This window comes from Panthera leo, chromosome A1 (genome assembly GCF_018350215.1).
Source record: "Panthera leo isolate Ple1 chromosome A1, P.leo_Ple1_pat1.1, whole genome shotgun sequence".
Classification (NCBI taxonomy): domain Eukaryota; kingdom Metazoa; phylum Chordata; class Mammalia; order Carnivora; family Felidae; genus Panthera; species Panthera leo.
The window spans coordinates 161,667,986-161,694,714 of record NC_056679.1 but is presented as its reverse complement, the minus strand read 5'-3'; the positions used below and the strand labels follow the sequence as shown (position 1 = coordinate 161,694,714).

General features: G+C 34.2%; 1 protein-coding gene across 1 annotated transcript in view; it reads left to right on the top strand.

Moving 5' to 3' along the window:
- Positions 1-26,729, top strand: part of ST8SIA4 (ST8 alpha-N-acetyl-neuraminide alpha-2,8-sialyltransferase 4) — a 100,606-nt gene that overhangs the window by 40,490 nt on the left and 33,387 nt on the right. Inside the window, exon 4 of the mRNA XM_042944453.1 lies at positions 4,868-5,161. Coding sequence (XP_042800387.1) covers positions 4,868-5,161 — 294 coding nt within the window. The remainder of the gene's footprint in view (positions 1-4,867; positions 5,162-26,729) is intronic.

The window sequence follows — 26,729 nt, the reverse complement described above, 5'->3', positions numbered from 1 at the left end:
GCTGAATGGACTTGTATAATATGCTTAAGTCCTGGGAGTCTGCACTTTCTTCTATAGGAAGGTTGGGATGAAGGATGAATATATTGACATTTTCTCTGATTCTGAAAGAAATCACATGTATAAATAGTGTCAATTAAAACCGCTATCCTGCATCATTCTAAGACAGTTGTGCTTTTCTTTTATATGCACTATGTCCTTGGACATGTTTCTTAACGATTTTGTCCTTAGTTTCTCATCTCTGAGTAGAGCTAATATTATTCCTTACCATAAAATATTGCAAAAATTATTGGCTTTAGGTCTTTTCAGGGCTTACTACAGTCACTCAACAAAGTCAGCAAGACTGACTGATAGGTTGCATGTTTTAGCTTCCTCTAGCCATTTGGAGAGGTTAACCACAAAACCTAAAAAAAAAAAAAAAAGAAGAAAAGAAAAGAAAGAAAGAAATAGGTATCACAGATTCTTTGTTCTCTTGGCTCTTCAACTCAAAAGCAGGATGGGAGCGGATATGAACCATAAGCTTCCTTTGAGGGCAGAAAAGAGAAGAGGTTATCTCACATTTCATAGTCTGTTGACAAACATGGTTCCCTTGGTAATGATAGTTTGTGTTGAGATATTTCAGTGTTGATACCTGTGTATCAACAGTGTTGATACCTGTGTGTGTAGAAACACACACAATGGGACTGGCCAAGAGAGCAAAAAAGATGTTAATCATGTGTTTGGAACTTGTTTGAACATTAAATGGTAAAAAAGAATACAATTTGGTCTATAATCCACTCATTGTTGTTTTCTGCTCATTAATCTATGTTATTCATTTAAAGAAGTGATTAGCAACCTCCTGTATCACAGCACACACTATTTTACTTTAGTATTGTGGATGACTAGTTCTATAGCTAGCATAAGTGTATAACACAACCCCTGGGATGAATAAACGCACAGCTAAATGAATGAACCTTATCTTATGGGTATTACTAACAATAATGGTCAAGATTATTTTTTGGCCAGATTATATAATTTGAAAATAGCACAAATAGTAAAATAGCTGGGAAAAGAGTTCTGAGTATTTGAATATAGTATAGTATTTGAAAAATGAACTCTCAAGACAAATCTGCTGAGCTGTTGAAAGGGGGAACTTCTAGTTGCTTAGACTATTGAGCTATTACTTAAAGGACATGCAGAGAATATTGACAAATTAAAAGACATGTCCCTAGGGAATTCTGTGATCCTGAGGTGTTACACATGAAATAAGAGTTTTTTCCTTAAAAAATTAAATGAGTTAAAATTAAAATTAATGTAAAACATTTTCTATAGCATTGAAAGAAATGAAAGTATTTTCAGTTCTATATAAAAGGAATGTTGAGAGGCAATCACATCTGGTGTGAGGTCAAGAAGAAATTTCAGAGGTCTAGAGTATACATTCCTGCAGGTTTTTAATGATGGAAAATAAACACAAATAAATTTAAAATTGGGTAGCTTAGAGTATACAGGGAGTTTGGCCAACATACCTAATTCTGAATACCTGTTTTCATGTTTTTGATATGTCAAAAATAGTCAGGTAGTACACAAAATTTAATCTTGTTAAAGAAATAGAGTTTGAGTGTATTAATATTCTTATGTACTCAGTAGTTTTGACTCACAGAAATCCTTCATTTAAAAATTGGCCACTGATCAGTTTTATGAGATTAAGAATTAAATGAAAACTAATGTGTTAATTCATAAATGCTTGCTACACATTCTGGATACTTTTGAGTATTATAATCCTTCAGAAGATTTTAGAAAAAAGAAAGATGCAGAATGTTTGATTGCAGATCTATTCATAATCTTGCTCAGTCAGCAGTATTGCTACTAGTAACACTATGCAGTTCACAACAAGTCTACTGAATTGCGGGAGTGCAACACAGCTGGTTGGTTATTTTGGGTTTTATAATGCTTGCCCCGATTATGTGGCATTCAGCTAATTATATGACTAAATATCTGACTCAACCACAGAGTAGTTAATTTACTGACCACATGTGGACACGATGTTAGTCTTTCCTTCCAGTGAAAAACCAGACATAGTCACTCCAAGGAAAATGAATATACTGGACTCCTAGAGCTAATGTAGATTATATTTTATGATGTGTCCTTCTGTTGTGCTATTTTCAGTGCTTCTATTTCCATCCCTCACAAGCCTGGTTACACTGTGCTTAGGTAATAAAAACTTTACAATAGAGTTCATGTGAATCAATTACTCTTTCATCTCCTCCTGCTTTTTTTAGTGAACAGTACAATCAGTTAGCATTCCTTGCATCATATACATTGGCTGGTCTCCTAGATCAACCCTATTCTCAAAAAATATTCTTATTCTCTAAGTTTACTTTTGCTTCCTACTGGAAAGTACCTGTTTTTCAACACCCAACATCACTGATGAATCTATTAGTTCTTAAAAGACACATGGCCATACATTTATGTTTAAGAAACATGCTGAGTCAATTCTAAAAGTCAATTCTAAAATCCTAAAAAAAAATGTTGGCCAACATGGGACTAGGAATATTTATTTTTTTTTATATTTATGTATTTATTTTGAGAGAGAGGGAAAGACAGAGCACAAGCAAGGGAGGGGCAGACAGAGAGGGAGAGAGATTCCAGAGCAGGCTCTGCACTGCCAGCACAGCCCAATGTGGGGCTTGATCCCATGAACTCTGAGATCATGACCTGAGCTGAAATCAAGAGTCAGGCGCTTAACCACCTGAGCCACCCAGGTGCTCCAGTATGGGTGTTTTTAAATCTGTGATAAGAAAAAGTAATGTAAATCATAAAGTAAGTGACATTTTTCCCCTGAAAAGATAATGCAGTAGAATGGTATTTTTTTTTTCTAACTCGGTTGGCTCTGGTAATTTTAACAATTATAGAAAAAATGAAGTAGAGATGTTGTTTTTCTACAGTAGAAATCCTCTGAAAAGAATAGCTGAGGAATTTGATGGGGAAGACATATTATGTTAACTGTAACATTAACAAGCATTGTCTATTTTTACCTGAGGAAGGAGAAGTATCTGTAATACTGACGTTCAGAATGCATGTTCCCTGAAGTATTCAAATTCATCTTGCAATCAACTTGGTTAGAATTTTAACTATTTTTAAAGTTGGTATGAAACACAGTTTAGGACTTGAAAAATAATTATGTCCTCAACCTACAGTGAGTTCCACAGTAAGATGTCCATTTTGGCTTCTGTTCACATGTAGCTATTCCTTTCATAATATTCTTCATAATATTATGATGGCCTCCATAATATTCTTACTGCGATGGGAATGAATAATATCTAATCTCATATAGTGCATGGATCATGGCTAAAGACAAATAAATGTCACACACTGTAGTGGGTATAATTAAATATATATAACTTGAAAAAAATATTTTCTAAACAATATGATGCGTTATTTTTTATTTGTTTTCTCTGAGGAGCTCATCCTAAATAATACAGACTTTGCTGAATTGTGTGAGTTGTTCCTTATGGTAGCTAAATGGTGTCAGAGATCTAGCAAGTAATAAGATATATTAATTAAGAGAGATAAGGAAAGGAAGGATATACAAGCCAGTATTTTAAATAGTGGAGCACACACTTCACCCTTTAATTAAATGTGACTTGTTTGAGAATTAAATTAAAGTGGCAAAGAGCACAAGGAAGGGAAATGTGAGAAATTTTCATAATGCATTATAACCCACAAAAATACAGAAAGAGGAAATCAGTTTATTTCCCCTTTTCTTTAAAGGCTGATATTAGGGAAGAAAAATAAAAGAAGAAATTGCGTGTATGTACTGTGTGTGTGTTTTCTTGAAGGGGTAGATTGAATAGATTCAAATGATTTTTTTATAAATTATCAAACTATTACTTGTTAAATATCTAACTTTTCACGTACAAATTAACGTTTTTTAGAAAATGAAAAACATTTTAAAACTATTTTTAAGTCAAGTATCCAAACACCTATGTGATAGGATCAAAGAAGCATCAAAATTTGATTGAAGACAAAATTCAAGGTGCTTTTCAAAGCTTTCAAAGCTTTCTTGCGATGTAAGAATGAAATCAGGTGCAGGCACTTTGTGAGACCCTGGAGCTTCAGTGGGGAGAACAGGACATGGAATTCTGTCCCTCCTCCACAAAGCATATGCGGCCTGATAGCAGGGGAAAAAAATGTGCATTTTGATGATGTGCTCAAAAGGAACAGAAAGATATTTGATAATAAGGGCTTTTCTGAATTGTTTAATATCTCAAAAAGGCATATTAAATGTAATAATTCCACTTTTCTTACATTTCTTTCCCATTTAGGGCTGTAGAGGGCAATTAAAAATATGGTTGTGGAAAATGCTATAGCAAATTGTACTTTTACTGGACCTCAGGATACAGAAAAGCCACCTTCACTTAATTATGTTTATAAAGTTATTAAAATGACCTAAGTTTGACAAGTGGTGTGGAATTAGAATATCAAGTCTAATGTGTGTTTTACTTACTTAGAGAACAGCATGTGGTTTTAGGTTGCCTACTGCACGGCAGCTGAGCTTTTGTGAATTTACCATCATAAATTCAACTATTAGGAATTCATATCATGTGGTTTTATGAAGATAGCAACAAAGAGTATTCTTAGACAACAGGCCGAATTAATATCAATGACAGTTTGAGCCCTATACTAGGAGAGCACATCCTTATTGAAGATAATATTCCTGAATATATGATAACTTACTGAAAATATAATTTTATCAGGCAGATTATCTTATTTTTCTAACATGGTAGGAAAAAAAATGCTTGTTCCCCATTCTTCTTTTTATGTACACTGTTTTAGGAGTTAATGTTTCATATTAATTTTTCATTTGTCCATTAATTTTTTTCCTCTTCAGGTGTAATCTAGCCCCTGTGGTGGAGTTTGCTGCAGATGTGGGAACTAAATCAGATTTTATTACCATGAATCCATCAGTTGTACAAAGAGCATTTGGAGGCTTTCGGAATGAGAGTGACAGAGAAAAATTTGTGCATAGACTTTCCATGCTGAATGACAGTGTCCTTTGGATCCCTGCTTTCATGGTCAAAGGAGGAGAGAAGCACGTGGAGTGGGTTAATGCATTAATCCTTAAGAACAAACTGAAAGTGCGAACTGCCTATCCATCATTGAGACTTATTCATGCTGTCAGAGGGTAAGTGTCTGGAAAGGACCAGTCTGTCCTTGGCACAATGGAACACATAACTAAATGTTTTCCCTAGACAGGAGGGAGCTTCAGGAAAAGCTTCCAATGGATACATGTTTCTCCTTTTTTATAATGGGTACGCTATTCAGCAACTTGCATTTTGTTTATGTGCTATGTTATCTTAAAGCTCATTCTCTTCCTTAAAAAAAGCAAATATTTGAACTTAGCATCTATTTATGTCTAGTCATGAGCATACTACTGGTTTTTATGTTTTGCCATGTTAAAGAGTAATAAGAATTCATGGTAAAGTTGATGAATTTGGGGTAAGAAAACTACCAACAGAAGTGCTAAATGGCTACTGGGCAATATTGTGGAAGCATAAATGTTAGATATATTTAAGGAGCAATTAAGTCCCTTCTGTAGTTAAGAGGTCTACTAGAGATAGAGAAGGCTGGATGAGATAACATGCCCTGATGCTTCCCCCCAAAAGCCATAGATTCCAATTTTATGAATTAGGTTAACATTTCCCTTTTATTAATACAAGCTCAGATGTAAAACCAAGAAATAGACTTTATATAAAAGTGGCAAGTGGCCAAAAGGCCAAGTTCAGTCATGCACACATATAAATGTGTAAAATATATAACACAAAGATAAGCAGTAATGTGTATTTATTGAATATCTACTGAATGCCAGATATTGGAGATAGAAAAATGAAGAAGTCTGATTACTTCTTTAAAGGAATGCATAGGCTTTATAGCAGAAACAGATGTATGTATACAACTGGCTAGTACTTAAACGAATGTTAAGAGGGTATATTGTCAGGAGTGTAGAGTTTGTTTCTCATGTTAGCAAAGAACACTTAAAAGTCTAACATTTCAACCAGACATAAAAAACAGAATAGCTATTTATCAGGGATAAAAAGAGAAAGAGAGAAACAGGACAGAGACAGAGAGAGAGAGAGGGTGACAGAGAAAACCAAACAGAAGGAAATGTTATTGCATTATTAGAGTGAACCGAGACAATGATGTAATTAAGAACAAGGTAAACTTGAGGAGTAATGGAGTCCAGTGTAAAGCATTGGAATACAAGGTTGGAAAAATAACTTGTGATTTGATTGGGAAAAGAATCAATTTTATTTTAAAGCACAGTTATATGTGTGAATTTAGGAGAGTAAGTCTTGTAACACCAGACTCTGAATTGGCAAGAAGAGGTGCTAGGAGTATGAAGACCAATTAGACTTTTTAGATTAATATACTCGCAAGATGATAAAAATGTGGGGCATAATTAGTGGCCATGGGAGGGAAGGGCAAGTTCAAGGAACCAATTAAATACAATGGATAGAAGTTCTAAAAGAAAAAAAGTTTCCAAACCCAGAATTAAAAATAGTTTGCTTCATATACTGTAATTGGGACTGGGCTAAGGTGTTTTCATTTTGTTTTGTTACTGTGATACTTTCCTTCCAGGATTTACCTACCATTTCCTTGTTTAAGGCTCGAGACAGTTTCTTGGATTGTGTTATTCTTCACACAATTAAATTGCATTCTTATAACTAAATCATGGTTATTCAACATTCACTCTTTTGATGTTTGACATGAAGCTTCAACAAAGTAAGATAAAATACATTCATTTGGAGGATAGGTGTTTTTTTTAATTACAAAGATTCCTGGTAATTACAGTTTGACTCTGAAGGAAAAACAAAAGTATTTTTAACAGGATAACTTTATAAAGCATTGTGCTAAGAACGCATCTTATTTTTTGATATGTTAATGTTGAGTATCATTTGAGTGTGAGAAAATATTAAAGATAACACTGTCTTATTGTCTTATCTTAAACACACACGAAGACACATACACTCTGACACACACATAGAAATATTCATACACACTCCAGTGATAGTTTATTAAGATCCAAAAACAAATGTTTTGAAGTAAGTACTCTTTGATTATAGGAAACTAATAAAATTTAAGATTACTCTGAATTAGTACCATTTTAATAGACTATTTTCAGAGCAGTTTTAGGTTCACAGCAAAATTGAGAGGGTGGTACAGAGACTTCCCATATGCTCCCTGCCCCCACACATGCATAGCCCCACTATCAACATCTTGTACCAGAGCCGTACATTGGTTATAACTGATGAACCTACATGGACACAACATTATCACCCAAAGTCCATAGTTTACACTGCAGTTCACTCTTAGTTTGTACATTCTGTGGGTTTTGACAAATGGGTAATAACATGTATCCTCCATTATAGTATCATACGGAGTAGTTTTACTCACCTAAAAGTCCTATTCATCCATTCCTCCCCATTAATTCATGGTAAGAACATTTTTTGTTTGCTTCTGTTTGTTTTTACTGTGTCTATAGTTTTGCTTTTTCTTGAATGTCATATAGTAGGAATCATATATAAGCCTTTTCAGATTGGCTTCTTGTGCTTAGCAATAAGCGTGTAAAATTCCTCCATGTCTTTTCATGGCTTGACAGATCATTCTCTTTAGTGCTGAACAATCTTGCATTGTCTGGATGTACCAGTTTATTCATTTACTTGTTGCTTCCAAGTTTTGACATTTATGAATAAAGCTGTTGTACACATCCGTGTGCAGGTTTTGTGGTGGACATAATTTTCAACTCATTTGGGTAAATACCAAGGAGTATTATTGCTGGATCTTATGATAGGGGTATGTTGAGTTTTGTGAAAAATTGCCAAACTGTCTTCCGAACTGGTTGTACCATTTTATATTCTCCACAGTAATGAATGAGAGTTCCTGTTCCTCCACATCCTCACAGCTGTGCTTTCAGTGTTCTGGATTTGGGCCATTCTAATCGTTAGCGTAGTGATATTTCATTGTTGTTTTAGTTTGCATTTCTCTGATGACCTAATGATGTGGGGCATCTTTTAATATGCGTATTTGTGGTCTTTATCTCTTTTTCAGTGAGAGGTGTATTGAGGTGTTGGGCCCATATTTTAGTCAGGTTGTTGGTTTTCTTATTGCTGAGTTTAAGAGGTTTTTGTATATTTTGGATAACGCTCCTTGACCAAGTAGGTCTTTTGCAAATATTTGCTCCCAATCTGTGGCTTGTCTTTTCATTCTTTTGACAAGTGTCAAAAGAGCATAAGTTTTTATTTTTAATGAAGACCAGCTTATCAAATGTTTCTTTCATGGATCATGCCTTTGGTGATATATCGAAAAAGTCATTGCCAAACCCAAAGTTGTCTTGATTTTCTTCTATGTTATCTTCTAAGAATTGTATAGATTTGCATTTCACATTTAGATCTACAATCCATTTTGAGTTATTTTTTGTGACGGGTATAAGGTCTGTGCCTAGATTCTTTTCTTTATATGTGGTTGTCTAGTTATTCTAGCACCATCTGTTGAAAAGATTATCCTTGGGGAGCCTGTGGGGTATATATTGAAGGGCAGGAGTGAAGTTTGGTTGCATGCACAGCCTGGGTCCTCCCAGCAATTTCCAGTGCAAGATGGTGCCAGGAGAATCTTAAAAAAAAAAAAAAGACTACCTTTCCTCTGTTATATTATCTTTGCTTCTTTCCGAAACATTAGTTGACTATATGCTGTCCTGATTTTGCTAGCTTTATGGTAAATCTTGAAGTTAGGGAGTGTCAGTCCTCTGACTTTCTTTTTCCCCATTAATATTGTGTTGACTATTCTGGTCTTTTGTCTCTCCATATAAACTTTGCAATTAATATTTTGTTCCCTAAATTCTGTTGTATATTTCTTCATTCACTCTAAGTGGCAAAGCACAAAATAAGAGGTATGGTTGAAATGGAGCATTTTCAATAAATTAGAATCTAAATGGAATTGTGCATGATTAATAGCTGTGGATTCACATAAGCTTTTTTACAGACTTTTAAAATTTATTTATTTATATTGGGAGAGGTTGAGAGGATGAGCAGTGAAGGGGCAGACAGAAAGGGAGAGAGAGAGAGAATCCCAAGCAGGCTCTGTGCGGCAGCGTGGGGCTTAAAACTCATGAACCCATGAGATCATGACTTGAGCCAAAACCAAGAGTCGGAGGCTTAACTGACTGAGCCACCCACGTGCCCCTTTTAACAGATTTTTTTTTAATATAGAAAGTGCAGGGGCGCCTGGATGGCACAGTCGGTTAAGCGTCCGACTTCAGCCAGGTCACGATCTCGCGGTCCGTGAGTTCGAGCCCCGTGTCAGGCTCTGGGCTGATGGCTCGGAGCCTGGAGCCTGTTTCCGATTCTGTGTCTCCCTCTCTCTCTGCCCCTCCCCCGTTCATGCTCTGTCTCTCTCTGTCCCAAAAATAAATAAAAAACGTTGAAAAAAAAATTAAAAAAAAAAAAAAAAAAAGAAAGTGCAGGGGGGAGCCTGGGTGGCTCAGTGGTTAAGTGTTTAACTGCAGCTCAGGTCGTGATCTCACGGTTCATGAGTTCAAGCCCCATGTTGGGCTCTGTGCTGACAGCTCAGAGCCTGGAGCCTGTTTTGGATTCTGTGTCTCCCTCTCTCTCTGCCCCTCCAGCAATCATGCTCTGTATCTTTCTCTCTCTCAAAAATAAATAAACATTAAAAAATATATAGAAAGTGCAGAACCTTTTAATAACTAGTTCATCAATACTCATGTTTTGTTTTATCCACATTCCTTCCATAACGATTATAAACTATTTCACCTAAGCATTTTATTCCAAAGATTAACAAGGCCAAACTTCTGACCACTGGTGAAGTTAATGGTATACTTTCTTTAGATTACTATGCTTTAGATGTTTTTCACAAGAATTGTTTTGAATTCTCCATGAAGAACTCACCTTGCTACTGTACTACTCATCCATCTATGTGCTCCCCCTTCAGATGTCAAACGATTGAATTCTAAACTGTGACCCAGGATATAAAGAAGTAGTTCTAGAGGTGCCTTTCACTCTTCAAATCCCATTGGAAATTTGTACAGGTGGTATATGTGAAAGGTGACTTCATTTATGGAATTAATGAAATGAACACATTAATGCATGCAATGTAGCATTTCAACATAATGTTTATATTCTGCAAAGCTACTGGAACTCTGGAAGAAAATAAGGAAGTGTGAATACTGATGAAACAGATTCACATGATATGAAAGCATGAGCAAACTCCCCAAAGATCTGTTCTTTAAGTATCTGTTTTACATCTCTCTGAAACACTGTGGTTAATAAAGTTCAGGAAAATAGTTTAGAGAATTTCATAGCCTCTGTTGATTCCTGGAGTTTGTTGTCTCTCATAAAAAGTTTAGAACACCTAGTAAAAGCACGCAGTTTAGTGTGCATGTAATCACTGTGTATGCAAAGGGCCTTCCAAGCACTGCAATTACAAGTAGAGAGTTTAAGTGATTTGGAAAGCAAAAGGTTCCTGAACACAATGAGAATCATTTAGTTTTCATATTGTCAAGCATCATTATTTAAACTTTTTCCTCGCTGAAAATTATGATGGCTTACCAACTTCAAACGTCTATTCAATTGTCGGGATTTTTTTTATAAAGCCCCAAAAATATAACCTCAATCATAAAACTCAAAGAGATTCTTAGATTATGTTTTAATGAATGGTCATTCTTCCCAAGCCATATTAAATAAAATGTAAGGACAAAAGGATAGCTAGATTATAATTTTAAAACAATCTTACAAAATAATGAAAGGGTAATCTAATGGGGACAAATAAAATATATATTTACAAATTTAAGACAATACCTGAATGCATTAAACTGGTGTGGAGTTGCAAGCTTTTCTCTGGTATTTCTTCAAAAGCTACACATGACTACATATTTTTATAATTATTTTGCAGTTTTCCTTATGAAAGAGGAATAATTTTCATAAGACTTTAAGAATGAAGAGGGGATTTTGAAACTTCAAAATGACTTGCTGAAACTTTAAAAATGTGACAAGATATAAAAAATTCAAGGTTCTATTACATTTATAATAAAATTGTCAATGTACAACACATAATATACTGAAACAAACATTTAACCCATGGACTAGTTTAAGATACAATTTTAAATTATTATATGACATATCAAAATATATTTTTATAAAATATTTAGTGTTAGTCAAAAAAGTCCTATTTTTATAATTACTATAATTTGATGCACAATAGCCAAGTGCTGTTTTATACAGTGGGATGGTTATACTTTATTTTCTCATTTATTAACATGGTAAAAATAAATCAGCATGAAAAAGTAAACCCTCAGTTCCACTGACAAGTGCTATAGATAATTTTAAGTTCATTTATTTATTTTTGAGAGAGAGAGAGAGAGTGAGAGAGAGTGTGAGAAGAGCAGAGACACAGAGAGAGAGAGAGGGGGAGAGAGAGAGAGAGAGAGAGAGAGAGAGAGAGAGAGAGAGAGAGAGAATCCCAAGCAGGTTTCACACTGTCAGTGCCAAGCCCAATGTGGGCTCAAACTCATGAACTACGAGATCATGACCTGAGCTAAATAAAATCAAGAGTCGAATGCTTAACCGACTGGGCCACCTGTGCACCCCTGATAGTTTCTTAAGAATTCTCCAAGAAAAGGGGCACCTGGGTGGCTCAGTTGGTTGAGCATCCGACTTTGGCTCAGGTCATGATCTTGCGGTTGGTGAGTTCGAGCCCCGTGTCAGGCTCCGTGCTGACAGCTTGGAGCCTGGAGCCTGCTTCAGATTCTGTGTGTCCCCTCCCCACCGCCCCCCCCACCCCCACCCCCACCGCCCCGTCTCTCTCTGCCCGCTCCACCAGTGCTTGTGCTCTGTCTCTGTCTTTCAAAAATGAATAAACATAAAAATGGTTTTTTTTAAAAGAATTCTCCAAGGAAAGAGATTAGATAGATAAATAAGTGTATTTTAAAATTATATTTTATATGCATAAAAATGTTATATACAAATTTCCAGTTCTTGCTTAGAATGATATATAGTCTTCTGCCTCTTTTTTTTTTTTTTTTTTTTTTAAGTTTTTACTTTAGGGAGTTTGTTCCTTGGGATCTTATCTCTATTCTCTGGTATCTTAATTATAATTCTCTTACCTCTATTCAGATATTTATATTTAAGAGCATAATTGATTTAAACTTTAGTTTTTTTTTTTTTTTTTTTCGGGGCGCTGGGGTGGCTCAGTTGGTTAGAATGTCTGACTTCAGCTCAGGTCATGATCTCATGGCTCCTGTGTCAGGCTTTGTACTGACAGCTCAGAGCCTGGGATCTGCTTCGAATTCTGTCTCCATCTCTCTCTGCCCCTCCCCACTCGTGCTCTGTCTCTCTCTCAAATATAAATAAACATAAAAAAAAAAAACCTTTAGATTTGTTGCAATCATTCTGGAAAATATATTCAAACATTTATATTTGAATCCTTTGCCTCTGACAATTATTATGAAGCATTAAAGTATTTAAGTCAAAATTTAAATATTCAAGTCCAAATTATTTTATAAATTTATATCATCCATTAGTTTATTGTTTCAGTTCTACTACAACAAAAAAAAAATGTTTGTCCTATTTTGTCATCATACCCTAATTATTTGTTTTAATATCAGTATTCATATAATAGAGACTATACTCTCTTTAAGTTGATAAAGATACTTTGTATTAATCAAGATAAACACTTAGATTAAGGACTGGTTAATATTGAGATTAATAAAAGTTGATAATGTTCTATGTGTTACCTTCATAGATGGTAATTCTAAAGTTATCCAACAATTTGTAAACATCTTCACCAAAATGATTAAGGGAAAGATAAATTCAGTTCATGTAGATTTTTAAAAATTTTTATGAGTTCTATCTATGATATCTGTTTTTTTTTATCTTTTAGTGGAGAATATATATGCTACCCTTATAGTTAACAAATCTTCCAAATGTTTCTTATTTAAAGGATAATTTAAAAACTACAAAAGAAATGTACAAGTGTGAGTAAAATTGACTAATGAATGCATTAAAATAGCTTGGAATTAAGAACTTCATTTGAAATGCTTGGTATACCCTATGACCTATAGCAGAGTTTCTCAAATTAGAGTTAACAGATGTATTTTGCAGGTTCTGAAAAAAATATTCTTATTCTTTTGAAAACTTGTCTCTACATTGATCCAAACTGAGAATTCTGGCTTAGAGAATTTTCAAGAATTATTTAGGAGTTTAATATACAAGAAAGATCAAAATAAAACTATTCTGTCCATGGACAAGACTATTTATATCCTTCAGACTCAGATTTGTATCTTTTAAAATGTGGGAAGTGACATAAATAACCATTTAGGTTCTTTTGAGTGCTGAGTTTCACTGGTCCTGTGCTTTAACTGTTGTTGCTTAAGTGAATATTCAAAACAACACAATACACATTTGTACTTAATATTTACAACATCCTCAGAAATGTCATCTATTAACCTAAATAAAAAGCTTTGTTTAACTTAATCAACATAATAATTGAGGTAGCTTACTAAAATATTCCTGCTTCAAAGTCATTTCTCTTGGAATTTAAATATTCTTTATATTTTTCAAGACCATAATTAAGCTAACCCACCCCCATCTAAATGTTTCTTGTTGCTGGTAAAAGACATACACACACACACAAACATGTACACACACATATACACACAAATATGTGTAAGTGTGTGTATATAGATAGGTATAGATATAGATGGTATAGTTATAGATGATATAGATATAGATATAGAAGATATAGGGATATATGTTTGTTAGGGAATAGATATAGATATAGAAGATATAGGGATATATGTTTGTTAGGGAGCCATTTATCCTATTGAATTTGTTCTTTCTTTAAATTTCGAAAATTATTAACCTGTTTAAAAAGCATAGCTCTTGGGGCGCCTGGGTGGCTCGGTCGGTTAAGCGTCCGACTTCGGCTAAGGTCATGATCTCGCGGTTCATGAGTTCAAGCCCCGCGTCGGGCTCTGTGCTGACAGCTCGGAGCCTGGAGCCTGTTTCCGATTCTGTGTCTCCCTCTCTCTCTCTGACCCTCCCCCGTTCATGCTCTGTCTGTCTCTGTCTCAAAAATAAATAAACGTTTAAAAAAAATAAAATAAAAAGCATAGCTCTTTCTATAAATGCAAATTATGTAAAATTACTTCTGGAGTAGTGTTTATATATTGCATACAGGAAAAATAAAAATAATATATACTGCTACATATACACACAACATATAACAATATTTAATATACTATTAATATTTTGTATACACTTAACACAGTATGTGATATACAATATAATGCACTATTATGAGCAATTAGATAACATATGATATACTAATAGTATCCCATGCAAGTTGTTTGTTGGACTTTTTGCATGTCAGACAGTACCAATACACTTTCCTTATAATGATACATTCATATGCAACTTGTCATCACTTAGGATTTTGAAAAATTGATTTTGTCATGCTTAACATATGGCAAAAGTTTCCCACTTTATATTTATTGTGTTGGCATTTGTTGTGCTATCTTGAATTTATTCTTAGTAATTTCATCTTGTGTTGGGAAGATAAGTACTCTTTTACACTATTACTGGAAGTGACTAACTTTTGAATTATTTCCTCTTATTCAGAATATAATAAATTAATCTGCATACTTCATAAGCAGTATACTTATTTCTTCATTTTTGTCATTAAATAAAATGAAGTTTAACAATGGGATATCACTTAATACACCCTCTTAAGTTTCCTGGGGTTTTGCTGGATAATTTAGGTTTTCTTTTGGTAGGCAACCCATAAACTAGCAGGTTGTGAGTACTTCATTCACAATTTAATGATCAGGGTCATAATTTCTAGCGTGTGCATTTAAATATAGGATGGAATAACAAGACTTGCAGAAATTAAATCAAGTGACATATCTTTTCTGTGTAGCTGATGTTCTAAATTTTTCATTAGTCAAGTATATCTTTCTATTAAAAGAAAAGCAGGACACAGTTAATTTGTTACAATGTATGATATTTTTCCTTAATTTTTTTTTATTTGAATATAGTTGATACACAATGTTAACATTAGTTTCTATGTACAACATAGTGATTCCACTTCCCTATACATTATGCTGTGCTCACCACAAGTGTAGCTACCACCTGTCACCATACAACACTATTAGAATATCACTGATTAGGGGCACCTGGGTGTCTCAGTCAGTTAAGCTTCGACTTTGGCTCAGGTCATGATGTCACGGTTGGTGAGTTTGAGCCCTGTATCCAGCCTGTTGCACAGAGCCCACTTGGGATCCTCTGTCCTCCTCTCTCTCTGCCCCTTCCCCGCTCATGCACGTGCTCTCTCTCTCCCTTTCAAAAATAAATAAACATCAAAAAAAAAAAAAAAAAGAATATCATCAACTGTATTCCCTATGCTGTGCTTTTTGTTCCCATGAACATTCCATAATGGGAAGCCTGTATTTTCTACTCCCCTTCACCCATTTTGTCTATCCACCCACCTCCTTCCTCTCTGGTAACCATTAGTTTGTTCTATTTATAGGTCTAATTCTGCTTTTTGTTTGTTTGTTTATTCAGTTGTTTTTCTTAGATTCTGCATATGAGCGAGTCATATGATATTTGTCTGTCTTAGTCTGAGTTATTTCACTTAGCCTACTACTCTCTAGGTTTACCCATGTTGCAAATGGCACAATATCATCCTTTCAATGTCTGCATAATATTCCACTGTATATATAACAATGTATGAGTTTTTAAATTTTTATTTATCTTTTTATTTTTTCTTTCAAGATTTTATCTAAATTCAAGTTAGTTAACATATAGAATGTATGATTTTTTAATGTGGTTCCTAACAAATTAAAAGGTTTTATCTTCACACATCTTTTAGCATCACTTTTTTTCCAGTTTTAAGACTGACACAAAAATACCACTGCTCAGATTTTAGTTACTACACTCGTTTTTCAGACATGAAAATCTTTCAACTTTAAATGAATCTAAAGATAAAAGGCTAATTAAAATTAGGGTGATCTTCTGCAGGCTAAATTCATGTAAATGACATGAGCTTTCAGAATTTGAATCAGACCAGGCTCCCAATGGAGTTCCCAGTAAAAATAGAGACTGAAATAGACCATTGGTAGGAAATATGAGTTCATCACTGTTATTCAAATGGATTGTTTTGGAATATTGAACCAACTCAAAGTCACACAAGGAAAAGTAATTTTAAGAAACAACTGAAGATCGTGACATTCACTCCAAATGTTTTCTGAAAATGGCTTGTTTTAAATTTAATCTTATGCCAAAAACATTTCCAAATGGTTTCTATTTTGACCAATGAGCAACACAGCTGTAATATTTATTTAAAAAAAACATGCATCTTTAATGTTTTTGATTAGCTAAACACTGCATACTGGGTATTTTAAACCTCATGATATTTCCATGATGAAATGTTTCTTTCTTTGCTGGGAATGCGGATGTTTGTCCTTCTGGAACTGCAGTGTTTCCTGAAATCATAATCCAGTTACCCTTGTGTTAAAGTATTGTTTCCTAGCAGCTCATGTGATTTATATTTCATTGTGGAATGTGAAAATATAAATGGCTTGTATCTGAGAAATGATTCACAGGTATATGGCTCACAAAGGAACCTGTGGGAAGCAGAGCTTCTAGGCTGCCCTTGGCCAACATATTTCTCTCTCATTGAGACTAAAAGGTTCTGCAAAGAATCTAGAATGGCTTTTGAGGAGTGGGGAAGCCTTCATGGTGGTCAGTGACAATGACCCATCCTGGTTTTTTTCCCCTTGGTATGCATTTTTTTTTCTTTTCTCCTCCTGGATCATTTCCATTCTTTCTTCACTCTTGTCCCTTATTCAGAGATTGACCTGGGAGTCTTTTCTCTGTATTTTCTTTACAAAGGATGTGTGCCTCTAAACAGTAATCAGAATGTATTTTATTGTTCCCTTTGTTCTCTATGTTATAAATTTCGTAAGTGCAAATACTTATTTATCTATCTCTTCATATAACTAAGAGGAAGGATGAAAGCCTATATTCATTATGATGGGGGTTGGGGCACAGGTGCAGAGGAAGAGAAAATTGAGTCATGAAAAAGGGCAAAGTTGTTCTGTAGAAAGACTTTGAAGTTTGAATCAGGGTTAGTTCTTTAGAGCAATCAAAGAAGCAGGGCAGCAGGCTGGATGGAGGAAGCAATTTTTTAATCAATCTGGGTATCACTGGAAATCCTATTTACCATGCAGCTTATTTTGAAGCAGAGGGAAACCCTGCCAATAAGGAAGGCTTGAATCTCCATAGAGATAGCTTGTTTTCCCAGCAATGTATTAATTAATCAACTGGTATATGTGAAGAACCAACTTGTGCCCAGTACCCACATAATTGTAAATCAATGCTTACTAAATTGTACCTGCCTAAGGTATTGTTAGAATAAAACTGTTAGACTAAGTTCTGATTAAAAAGTAAATGAACCATAATAATGAAGTGAGACACTTGGGAACATCTAGAATGAACATCTATAAATTCATCCTGAAAAACTAAGAAAGTTGCCCTAATTCTATAATTTCATAACTTAGTGTCTCTTGATTATTACCTTGAGCATTATCTTTCAAAATCCATATATATATATACATATATATGTATATATACATGTATATATATATACGTATATATATACACATATATATATGTGTGTATATATATACGTATATATATATACATGTATATATACATATATATGTATATATATATAAAATCATATATATATGTATATATATAAAATCATATATATATTGTATATATATAAAATCATATATATATATGATTTTTTAACAGATTGATTTATTATAGTGTTTTCTAGAAGAAAAAAGGCTATTTTAAATACTTTAGCCAGGGAAATAAATTGATTTTCAACATTTTTAAATTCCAAGACTGAAATTTAGTATTCAGAACAAATGTTTATACTGCTATATTTAAGAGCTACAGGAAAAAATCATAAATTTATTTCATAGGTTATAGTCAGTACATGCTTTTGGTTGTTTATTCCCTTTCCAGTTTCAAACCCCAATCCTGTAATGAGTGGTAGAAACTATATAAATTACCTTAGAAATTCCCTTGTTTCTCTGACCTTTCAGGAAAGAAAAGAGGAACACTCATCAATATGCAAACTATGTATTGAATTATTCTGCATAAAGCTATTCTAATTTAAGTCCAGGTGACTGGGACTTTATTCCATTCCAAGATTTCTTATATACACTAAAATAATTGTCAATTTAAGATAAAAAGCAAATATATAATAATGTTTAAACAGTGAGCATGACTAGATACTGAGTTTGCCAAGGAAGGTTATTGAATCAACTACTCCATAAATCTTTTAAAAATTTATAGTTTCTTATTTCCTTAGAATAATTTAGATGTGGTTTATCTTGAACTCCTTCAACCTACTTGATCAGGTGTTTGCATATGATTGATCATTGTCAGTCAGCTAACCCTAGCTCCTAACATTTTTTAATAGATTATCACAGTCTCAGCTGCAACTTCCAAATTATGGCTTAGATATTTGAAATGCCAGCTGGTACCAAGATACCAGCAATATATGAGAAGAGAATAATGCAAAAGACTTGATGCTTTGGATTCTGTGTCTTCCTCTCTCTCTGCCCCTCCCCCATTCACTTTCTGTCTCTCAAAAATGAATAAACACTTAAAAAATAAAGGAAAAAGACTTGGGGCTTGAGCACTAGACTTTTCATGTAGGAAAAAAAGTTATTGACATATCTGTTGCATATTTCAAAGGCACTTTTGGCAAGGGATCAAGGGAAGGGTCATCTCTCCTTTTTTTCTCTTCTCATCATTCTTACCCCCAAATTATTTAAAAATCTGGGTGAATGAGTAAACATATTGTACCAGAATAAGGGATTGATTTTAAAATATTTTTTAAAGTCCTTTTAAAAATTCCTTCTAGTTATGGGTTTATATAAAAACCAAGAATTGGAAAGCATGTTAGCCAGGAGCAGGCTAGAAACTCTATTTTCTATGTCTGGGATTGATGTCTAGTAAATAAAACATTTACATTTTCACAATCCATGGATGAAATAAGTCAAGGAAAATATTCAGAGAAACAAGAGAAGAAGGAAAAATTATGGAGTCCCAGTAAAAACCAGTATTCAGTGGTAGGAAGGTAAACCACACTGCAGAGGTCAGTCTGATAACTCTACCAGCTTGCGCTCACTGAGGTCCATCCCAAAGAGCCAGACCTATTTTCTGTCCCCCAGTAATATGCTGAATGATGTTCCTTTTTATGCATTAGTGAGTGAGTGCACTCTCCCTTCAAGATAGGGCTTGTGGTTCAATATGGTTTTCTGAAGACTGTATTTAAACTCAATATATTTGTTGACAACTGTGGGAAATATTGTTCAACAGCTTATTTTGAGAACCAATCAAATCACATTATATAAGTTGTAAATTCTTACACTTGTTTTCAGTGTTCATTGTCACAATCATTTCCTCCAAATGATATTATGCTGGTACTGCCACTTCAGGGGCCTAAGTGAAAGTAAAATCCTAAAATATTTTCTCAGTTATTTTTCTTTTAATTTATTTTGAGAGAGAGAGAATGAGTAGGGGAGGGGCAGAGAGAGAGGGAGAGAGAGAGAATAAAAAGAAGGCTCTGTGCTGTCAGTGCAGAGCCAGACCAGGACTCCATCTCATGAACTGTGAGATCATGAGTGAGCTGAAATAAAGAGTCAGATACTTAACCAACTGAGCCACCTAGGCACCTCAGTATTTTCTCAGTTCTTAAGAAAAGATAATTTCTATCATATCTTAAGAACCTTAGCCTTCGGCATATTGTACACCTAAAACTAAGGTAACACTGTATGTTAACTATACTGGAATTAAAATTAAAAACTTGATTTAAAAAAAAAGGCAACACACACACACACACACACACACACACACACAACTTTAGCCTTCTGATACACCATTGTTACTCCTTGTCAGTAAGTTAGGGTCCTGTGTAAATGGTAGAAGTTTTGTACATGCCATGAAGGCTTTCTCATCCTTTGAAAGACCTTACGTCTATATAGTTTGAACAGATTTTAGTTTCAATAAGAAATAACCACCTACACTTCAAATACTCAGGAGAGAGAGGATAAAGTAGCTTAGATAAACATTAAGGTATATATAACTGATAGCTAATTCTTAACTAATGGTAAATAAGTTGTTGGGAATAAAGAAAAGTAATCATAAAGGCCCAAAGAATAGACGTGGGAAATCTGGGGAGTGAGAAGTGGAAAAGCCGTGGGTGCAGCAGTACTGCTGATTTTTTCCTCCTGTTGCTCCTTACTTTGCATCTTTATCCAGCTAGATCATGAAGTTAGGCACTGCAGTCAAGGTCAGCACCAAAAATTGTGACAAGTCACTGCTCTTTTATTGGGTAAATGCCTGCTTGTTTTCACATGAGTTTGCAGCCCAAGAGCTCATTCCCTGATTAAGGTTTTTCTGGACAAAATGTCAGTCAAATGTTAGTGTATGAAGAACTCAGTTATAATCACTCCATTCTATCCTGCCTCCACTTTTATCCTCCAAACCATCATCCAATGACCATGTTGATGGTCAAATGGAATGCCTTGCAGAGAGAATGGGCTGGCGGTTGCTATCATTAATTTCTCACCAAAAACAAATTGCTTTTGTTTCGGGCAGCATAACATTTTCATTCTCAACACTAAATTGTTGTCATGAAAAAAGTGTGGTTCATATTGCTTGCCTCATTCTCTCATTACTCATTTGAAGCATGCTCTTGAAGAAAATACTGTCCTTTGATGTCACTCTAGGGATAGCAAAAGCAATGGAAGAATCCATTTGTCCTTCTGTAAAAAAATAAAGTCATAAAGTGATAGTGTAATAAAGAAATTAGGAATTCTTAGGTACCTAGCTTGTATAGATTCCATTGAATGAATTATATAGACTCAGCTTCCTTGGTCTTTATAACATTTCAGGGCAATTTGCCAAAATTAATTAAGCTGTAGTACCAAGTAACTGAGTTCAGATATCCAATGATAGTTGTGCCAGTTAAAAACTTGAATGAAATTTAATAGCTAAAAAAATCATGTGACATCTAGATAACCTTTACATAATCTAAAATGCAAGGGACTCTATATTACACAGTTAATATTTTTGATAATTTGGTTTAATAGTAACTCCTTTTTTTGCTCTTCCTTTCCCCCAGTGGATCTTACTCAAAGTAAAATTATTACCTGCAGCTACTTATGATTTTGCATTTTATTCCATTGATCTTACTCCTCTCAGTAGAACTCCGTAAACTTTCTGCAAAAATTATTTTATAGCCACATATAAAATTTTCACAATGTGACAAGCTGATCTTACATTAAAATATATGTTTTTCGGTAGTGCTTGAGAAAATTGCACCGTCTTATAAATGTTTGACAGTAATCATTTTAAAATAATAAAAATTAAGGAAGCAATGTCGGGGTAGGATGTGGGCACCTTCCCCAAACTCTTTGTTTTTGCTTGTTGATAGTCATCACATAAAAAAAATAAAAGAACTTGATTCTTTGTATAATCCATATGTGTTGTAGTCAATCCATCTGTAGGTTCCCATTAATAAAAGTCACTACTAGGAAGAATCAGTGCTACTAAACATATTTTGTAGTTTATTCAGCTGGCAAATATTTTCTCTGTTTCTTTTTTGCCTAGACCAGATGCCTACAACAAAATTGCTGTCAGTTTCAAAACTAGTAAGCTGATTATTTTACAGAAAATAATAAACGCAGAATATGTTTCATACAAATATTGTAGTAATACACAAAGCATGGTAGTCCTATTCGACGGAATAAAAAATCAGATTCAGAATTTTGCATTAAAAAGTTTGTTTTGAAGCAGCAAAATACTTTAAATCACATAACTCCACATTTGGAAAAAATGAATAGATAGTGTTTCTGCACATTTGCTCATTCAGGAATATTTATATGGCCAGGGCTGGGCTACGTCTGGGGCTGCAAAGAAGATATCTAGGCATGGGCTCCCGCAAGGGAGGAAATCCCCACTTTCATAGTCCAGGGTTTTATGTAAGGAAGGGACAAGGTAATTTGGGAATGTAATTTGGCAAGTGCTTGGAATACTGTTCTTCAGTGGGATGTGAGTGGGATCACTGAGTAGAAACACACAGAAGAGTTTCCAAGCAGGATTAAAAGTCAACTGAGAGTATATACAAATAATTCACAGTACTGCCTACTTACAAGTTGTATCAGAGTTACCTACTGCAAAATAGTCCTCTTTTGAAAGACCTAAACATGATACCTATACCTACAGCTTGATTAAAAAAAAGAATGGTAATAGAGTCCTGATTTACAAAGAGCTTCAGGATCCAAACAATGCTTCTACATGCTAAAATTTATTCTAGAAAGGGATGGAAGATGATAAAAGGAAACAGTTATACAACTACTGAAATGAGTAACCTGTTTAGAAATAACTCAAAGTGATAGAACAAAATTATATTCAAATAGATTTATGAATCTCTCCTCTTTCTCCACCATGATATATGGTGGGTTTGACATTTCCCTTATTCCATTTTTCTCATTTAACTTGGTGTGCAAAGGAACTAAGTCCTTGGATTTCTCACTGTGTGTGAGACACTGAATATGACAATGAGGAGGCATACTGTGACTTCAAGTAGATTAGGTGGGGGGGTGGGGTTTACAAGAATAAACAGGAAGAAGCAATTATGAAAGAGAAAGGTGACACGCTGGACAAACTATCTTCATTTTTTGTTGTTGGTTTTTTTTTTTTTTTGCTTTGTTTTGTTTTTTGGGTTTTTTTTTTTTTTTTTTGATCTCTGTAATTGGAAAACTTTGGAGATTGGTTTTCTTATGTCCTTAAGAAACTAAGGACAAGACTGTTACAAGAGCAAATGAGGCTGACTCTCAACAAAGAGATCCAGAGACAATAAAGCTATTCTACAGGACACTTCTCTGACTGGCTGGGAGATGATGGAAGCATGAGGTTTCCTCTTTAGCAGTTAGAGTGTTAGGAAATAACTTTGCATTGCCCAAACATTGTGACTCATGGTGACATGAACTGCTTGGGGAATTTGACATTCCTCTTCAATGCTCTGGACCTTTTAACACTTAGGTTTGACTGGGGACTTTCTAACCAAGCTGTTCTGATGGTGATATTACAGAACATTTTCATAACTTGTGCTTTTATTCCATTACAGTAACACATTGAAAGATGTTTTATAGTGTCTTTGAAAATCCCCTGTCTTTACCTGTAAATTTGCCATGTATTTATTTATGTTCATCAAGCTGTTTCTTTAAAGATACCACTCAGGTCCTCCCTAAAATAAGTATAAAATATTTGGAAATGTTGAAAAAGGTGTGAAGAAATTCATAACTGCTTAGAAAAACCTAAACCCATTAGAAAAACATTGAAAATTCTCATTTCATGCATCAGACAATTTTTTTTTGTGTCTCACTGATAAAATCATAATAACATAATATATAAGTAAGGGATCAGGAATATTTAAAACAGATTTTAGTTGCAGGAAAATATTTAAATGATATGATTGTCATAAAAGTATATAAATATATTCCATTGTGTGTGCATATATATATATATATCCATTCATTAGTCAGTGGACAGGGAGGTGGGTGGGGGATGGGGGAAATAGATGATGGGTATTAAGGAAGGCACTTGTGATGAGCACCAGGTGTTGTATGGAAGTGTCGAATCGCTATATTGTACATCTGAAACTAATATTGCACTGTGTATTAACTAGCTGGAATCTAAATAAAACTTGGACAAAAAAGTATATAAATATATTATCCATAGCTAATTAACATGTATTAATTTTAGTGACCATTTGATGTAAACTAGATAAACCTCTTCTTTTACAGAGCAAGGTATTGAGGCCCAGAGTCCCATCTAGTAAGATACTCAGTAGCAAGCCAGAATCACTGATAACAGGAGCAGCTCACTTTCCACCATTATCTCCATAGAAGAGCATAGCTTTATATTATTATAACAGTTTTTGTGCTATTTTATAATTCCTTTTTGATGTATTGGTTTTCAATGTAATATATACCTATTAATTTATATAGCCTTGTACTTTGCCAAAATGGTATTCAGAAAGTGAATGCATTCCTATTTATATAACTTACCACATATCTTGAGCTGTTTCTGGCTTGTGTTTCCTGGCCAGAGATAAAAAGATTATTTTTCACAAACAAGAAGAGGAAACACTTAAATAAACTGCCTATCTAGCTAAGGATTTTTATCCCAAACTTTAGACATAAGTTTTTAAGTAATTCTAAAATAGAATTCCATTTATTATTCAACTCAAAAGGAGATAACACAATTCCTATAGCTGAGTTCTGAGCATTTCATTATATTTAAGTTCATTTATCTACTCAGGCTTTCAGCTGACATCTGCGGAGCAAATCAAGATCTCTTCTAGAAAATTGATTGATGGTGTGCCATATTATTTGTGAATCTCATGCCATCTAAATTTGAATTATTTTATTTTAAATGAAATTTGAAAGCCATTAAAGAACCTTAAAATATGGAGTTGGCTAGAGAACAATTGAAATTTGTATCAAAACTGAATATCAATTCTTGAGCATTCTAAGTTGGTGAAAGTTTAGAGGAATAAATAATGTTTTTAGACAAAACTTTGTCAACATGGCTTAGTTTTTCTGGGGAGTTTAGTGTGGACAGCACAGCATCAGAATCAGAATGTTGCTGCTTCACAATTTGCTGAAATTACCTAGTAATTATTTTTTGTATTGTACATATTTATTATTGTATACAAAGCAAATATGCGTAAGGATATACCTGAGAAAAGTGCCAGAGAATACATTCTAAGTGACTACAATGTTGATGACTTACACTTCAGTCTCTGCACTTAAGTCTTCATATTAAGTCTTTATTTTAAATTTGGATTGAACAAATTGCCTACTTACAGATACATAACCAAGTGACTTGCAATACTTTGACTTTTAATTCAATATTTAATTTAACAGATTCTTTTACTCTGGTTGCTCCCTGTTACTAACTCCTTCAGTTATTAATGTTTGGACTAGAATGAGAAAAGTACAATTTAGATATTCTTTCCGGCCAAAACACATTTTTAAAATATGTTGTTTATAGTGTTTCTTTGGCACTTATTTATTTGTAGGCATGTGTATGTAGTATGTGTAATATTACATTGGTCTTTATTAAATTCCCTGATTTCTTTCACTTCTCTTCTAGAAACACCCTATTGCTATTTCTGTTCCCCTTCCTGATTAGAGAATAGGGGTAGCAAATTGATGACTAACAATTGATTCCAGTCCACTGACCTGTTTAACACCACAGATACTTAAAAATGAAGTTTGTTGCCAACGTTTTATAACCATGAGCTTTCAAATAAAACTTTCGTTTTTTGTTGATTCTTTAAAAAATAGGAAGATCTGGCAACATCAGACCTTTATAGCCTCATGATAACTATGAGCCACAGCTGAGTTGTTCTGTCTTCTATAGTCTAGGCATTGTTGTCCAGTTCTTCACAATCTACATAACCCTTTGTCTCTTCCATTCTGACAATAAGCCTGACTTACTGATCATAGTTTTCTGCTTTTTTCATCTCTCAACCATTTGTTTCATTACTCTACCTTTTGGGAAGAGAATGAGATACAAACATACATGGTAATTGATTCAGATAGTATTAGAACTGGAGAAGACTTTGCATGTCATCTACTCAAAGATCTCATTAAAAATAATGACATTAAAGAATATTTGGGGGGTGCCTGGGTGGCTCAGTTGGTTAAGCGTCTGACTTTGGCTCAGGTCATGATCTCGCGGTTTGTGAGTTCGGGCCCCACGTCGGCCTTTGGGCTGACATCTCGGAGCCTGCAGCCTGCTTCGAATTCTGTGTCTTCCTCTCTCTCTACCCCTCCCCTGCTCATACTCTGTCTCTCTCTGTCTCTCAAAAATAAATAAATGTTAAAAAAAAAAGAAGAATATTTAGGCAGGTTAAGTGACATCCTAAGACTCTAAGCAACCTGTCTCAAACATATCTTTTGATACCAAATGTTATGCTCTTTTCACTAGTTCAAGAAATTGATTCTGAAATAGTTGTAGAAAATTACACAGTATTTCACTGATGCAGATTCTTTCCAAGAAGTGTGTGTGCTAATAACTTTTTAAGAATCAGCTCTCTGGGGAAACAAACAAAACTGGAGTAGTGTAAATACTCCCACCATGTCCAATTTCAAGCTAATGATGAGATGTCAGCCAATTTATAAAATTCAAGAAGATTTAACAATGGCCTTGGTGAATCAGTAAGAACCAGCTCCAGCCCGCCAGACTAAGTATGTGATTCAAAGAAATTCTTGTGTATATTATAGAAAAATTCAAGCTATTAACATACAGGCTATTAACAAAATCTTTACTATCACACTGTTAGAAATGTCTGTCTCATTTATTAGAATATTCTCTTTTTGTTATATCTACTATTGCAGTTTAGATTGGCTAATGCAAATGCACTAACAAGAGTGATATACATAAAAGCAAAATCAATAACTTTTATTTACTATACTAATAAAAATAAGCAGGCATAGCGTATATTTTATATAATAATCCCTAACGTGAAGTCTCTAAATGTTATTGACTACAGAAAAATACTCGACTTCTTTGCCCTGGAAT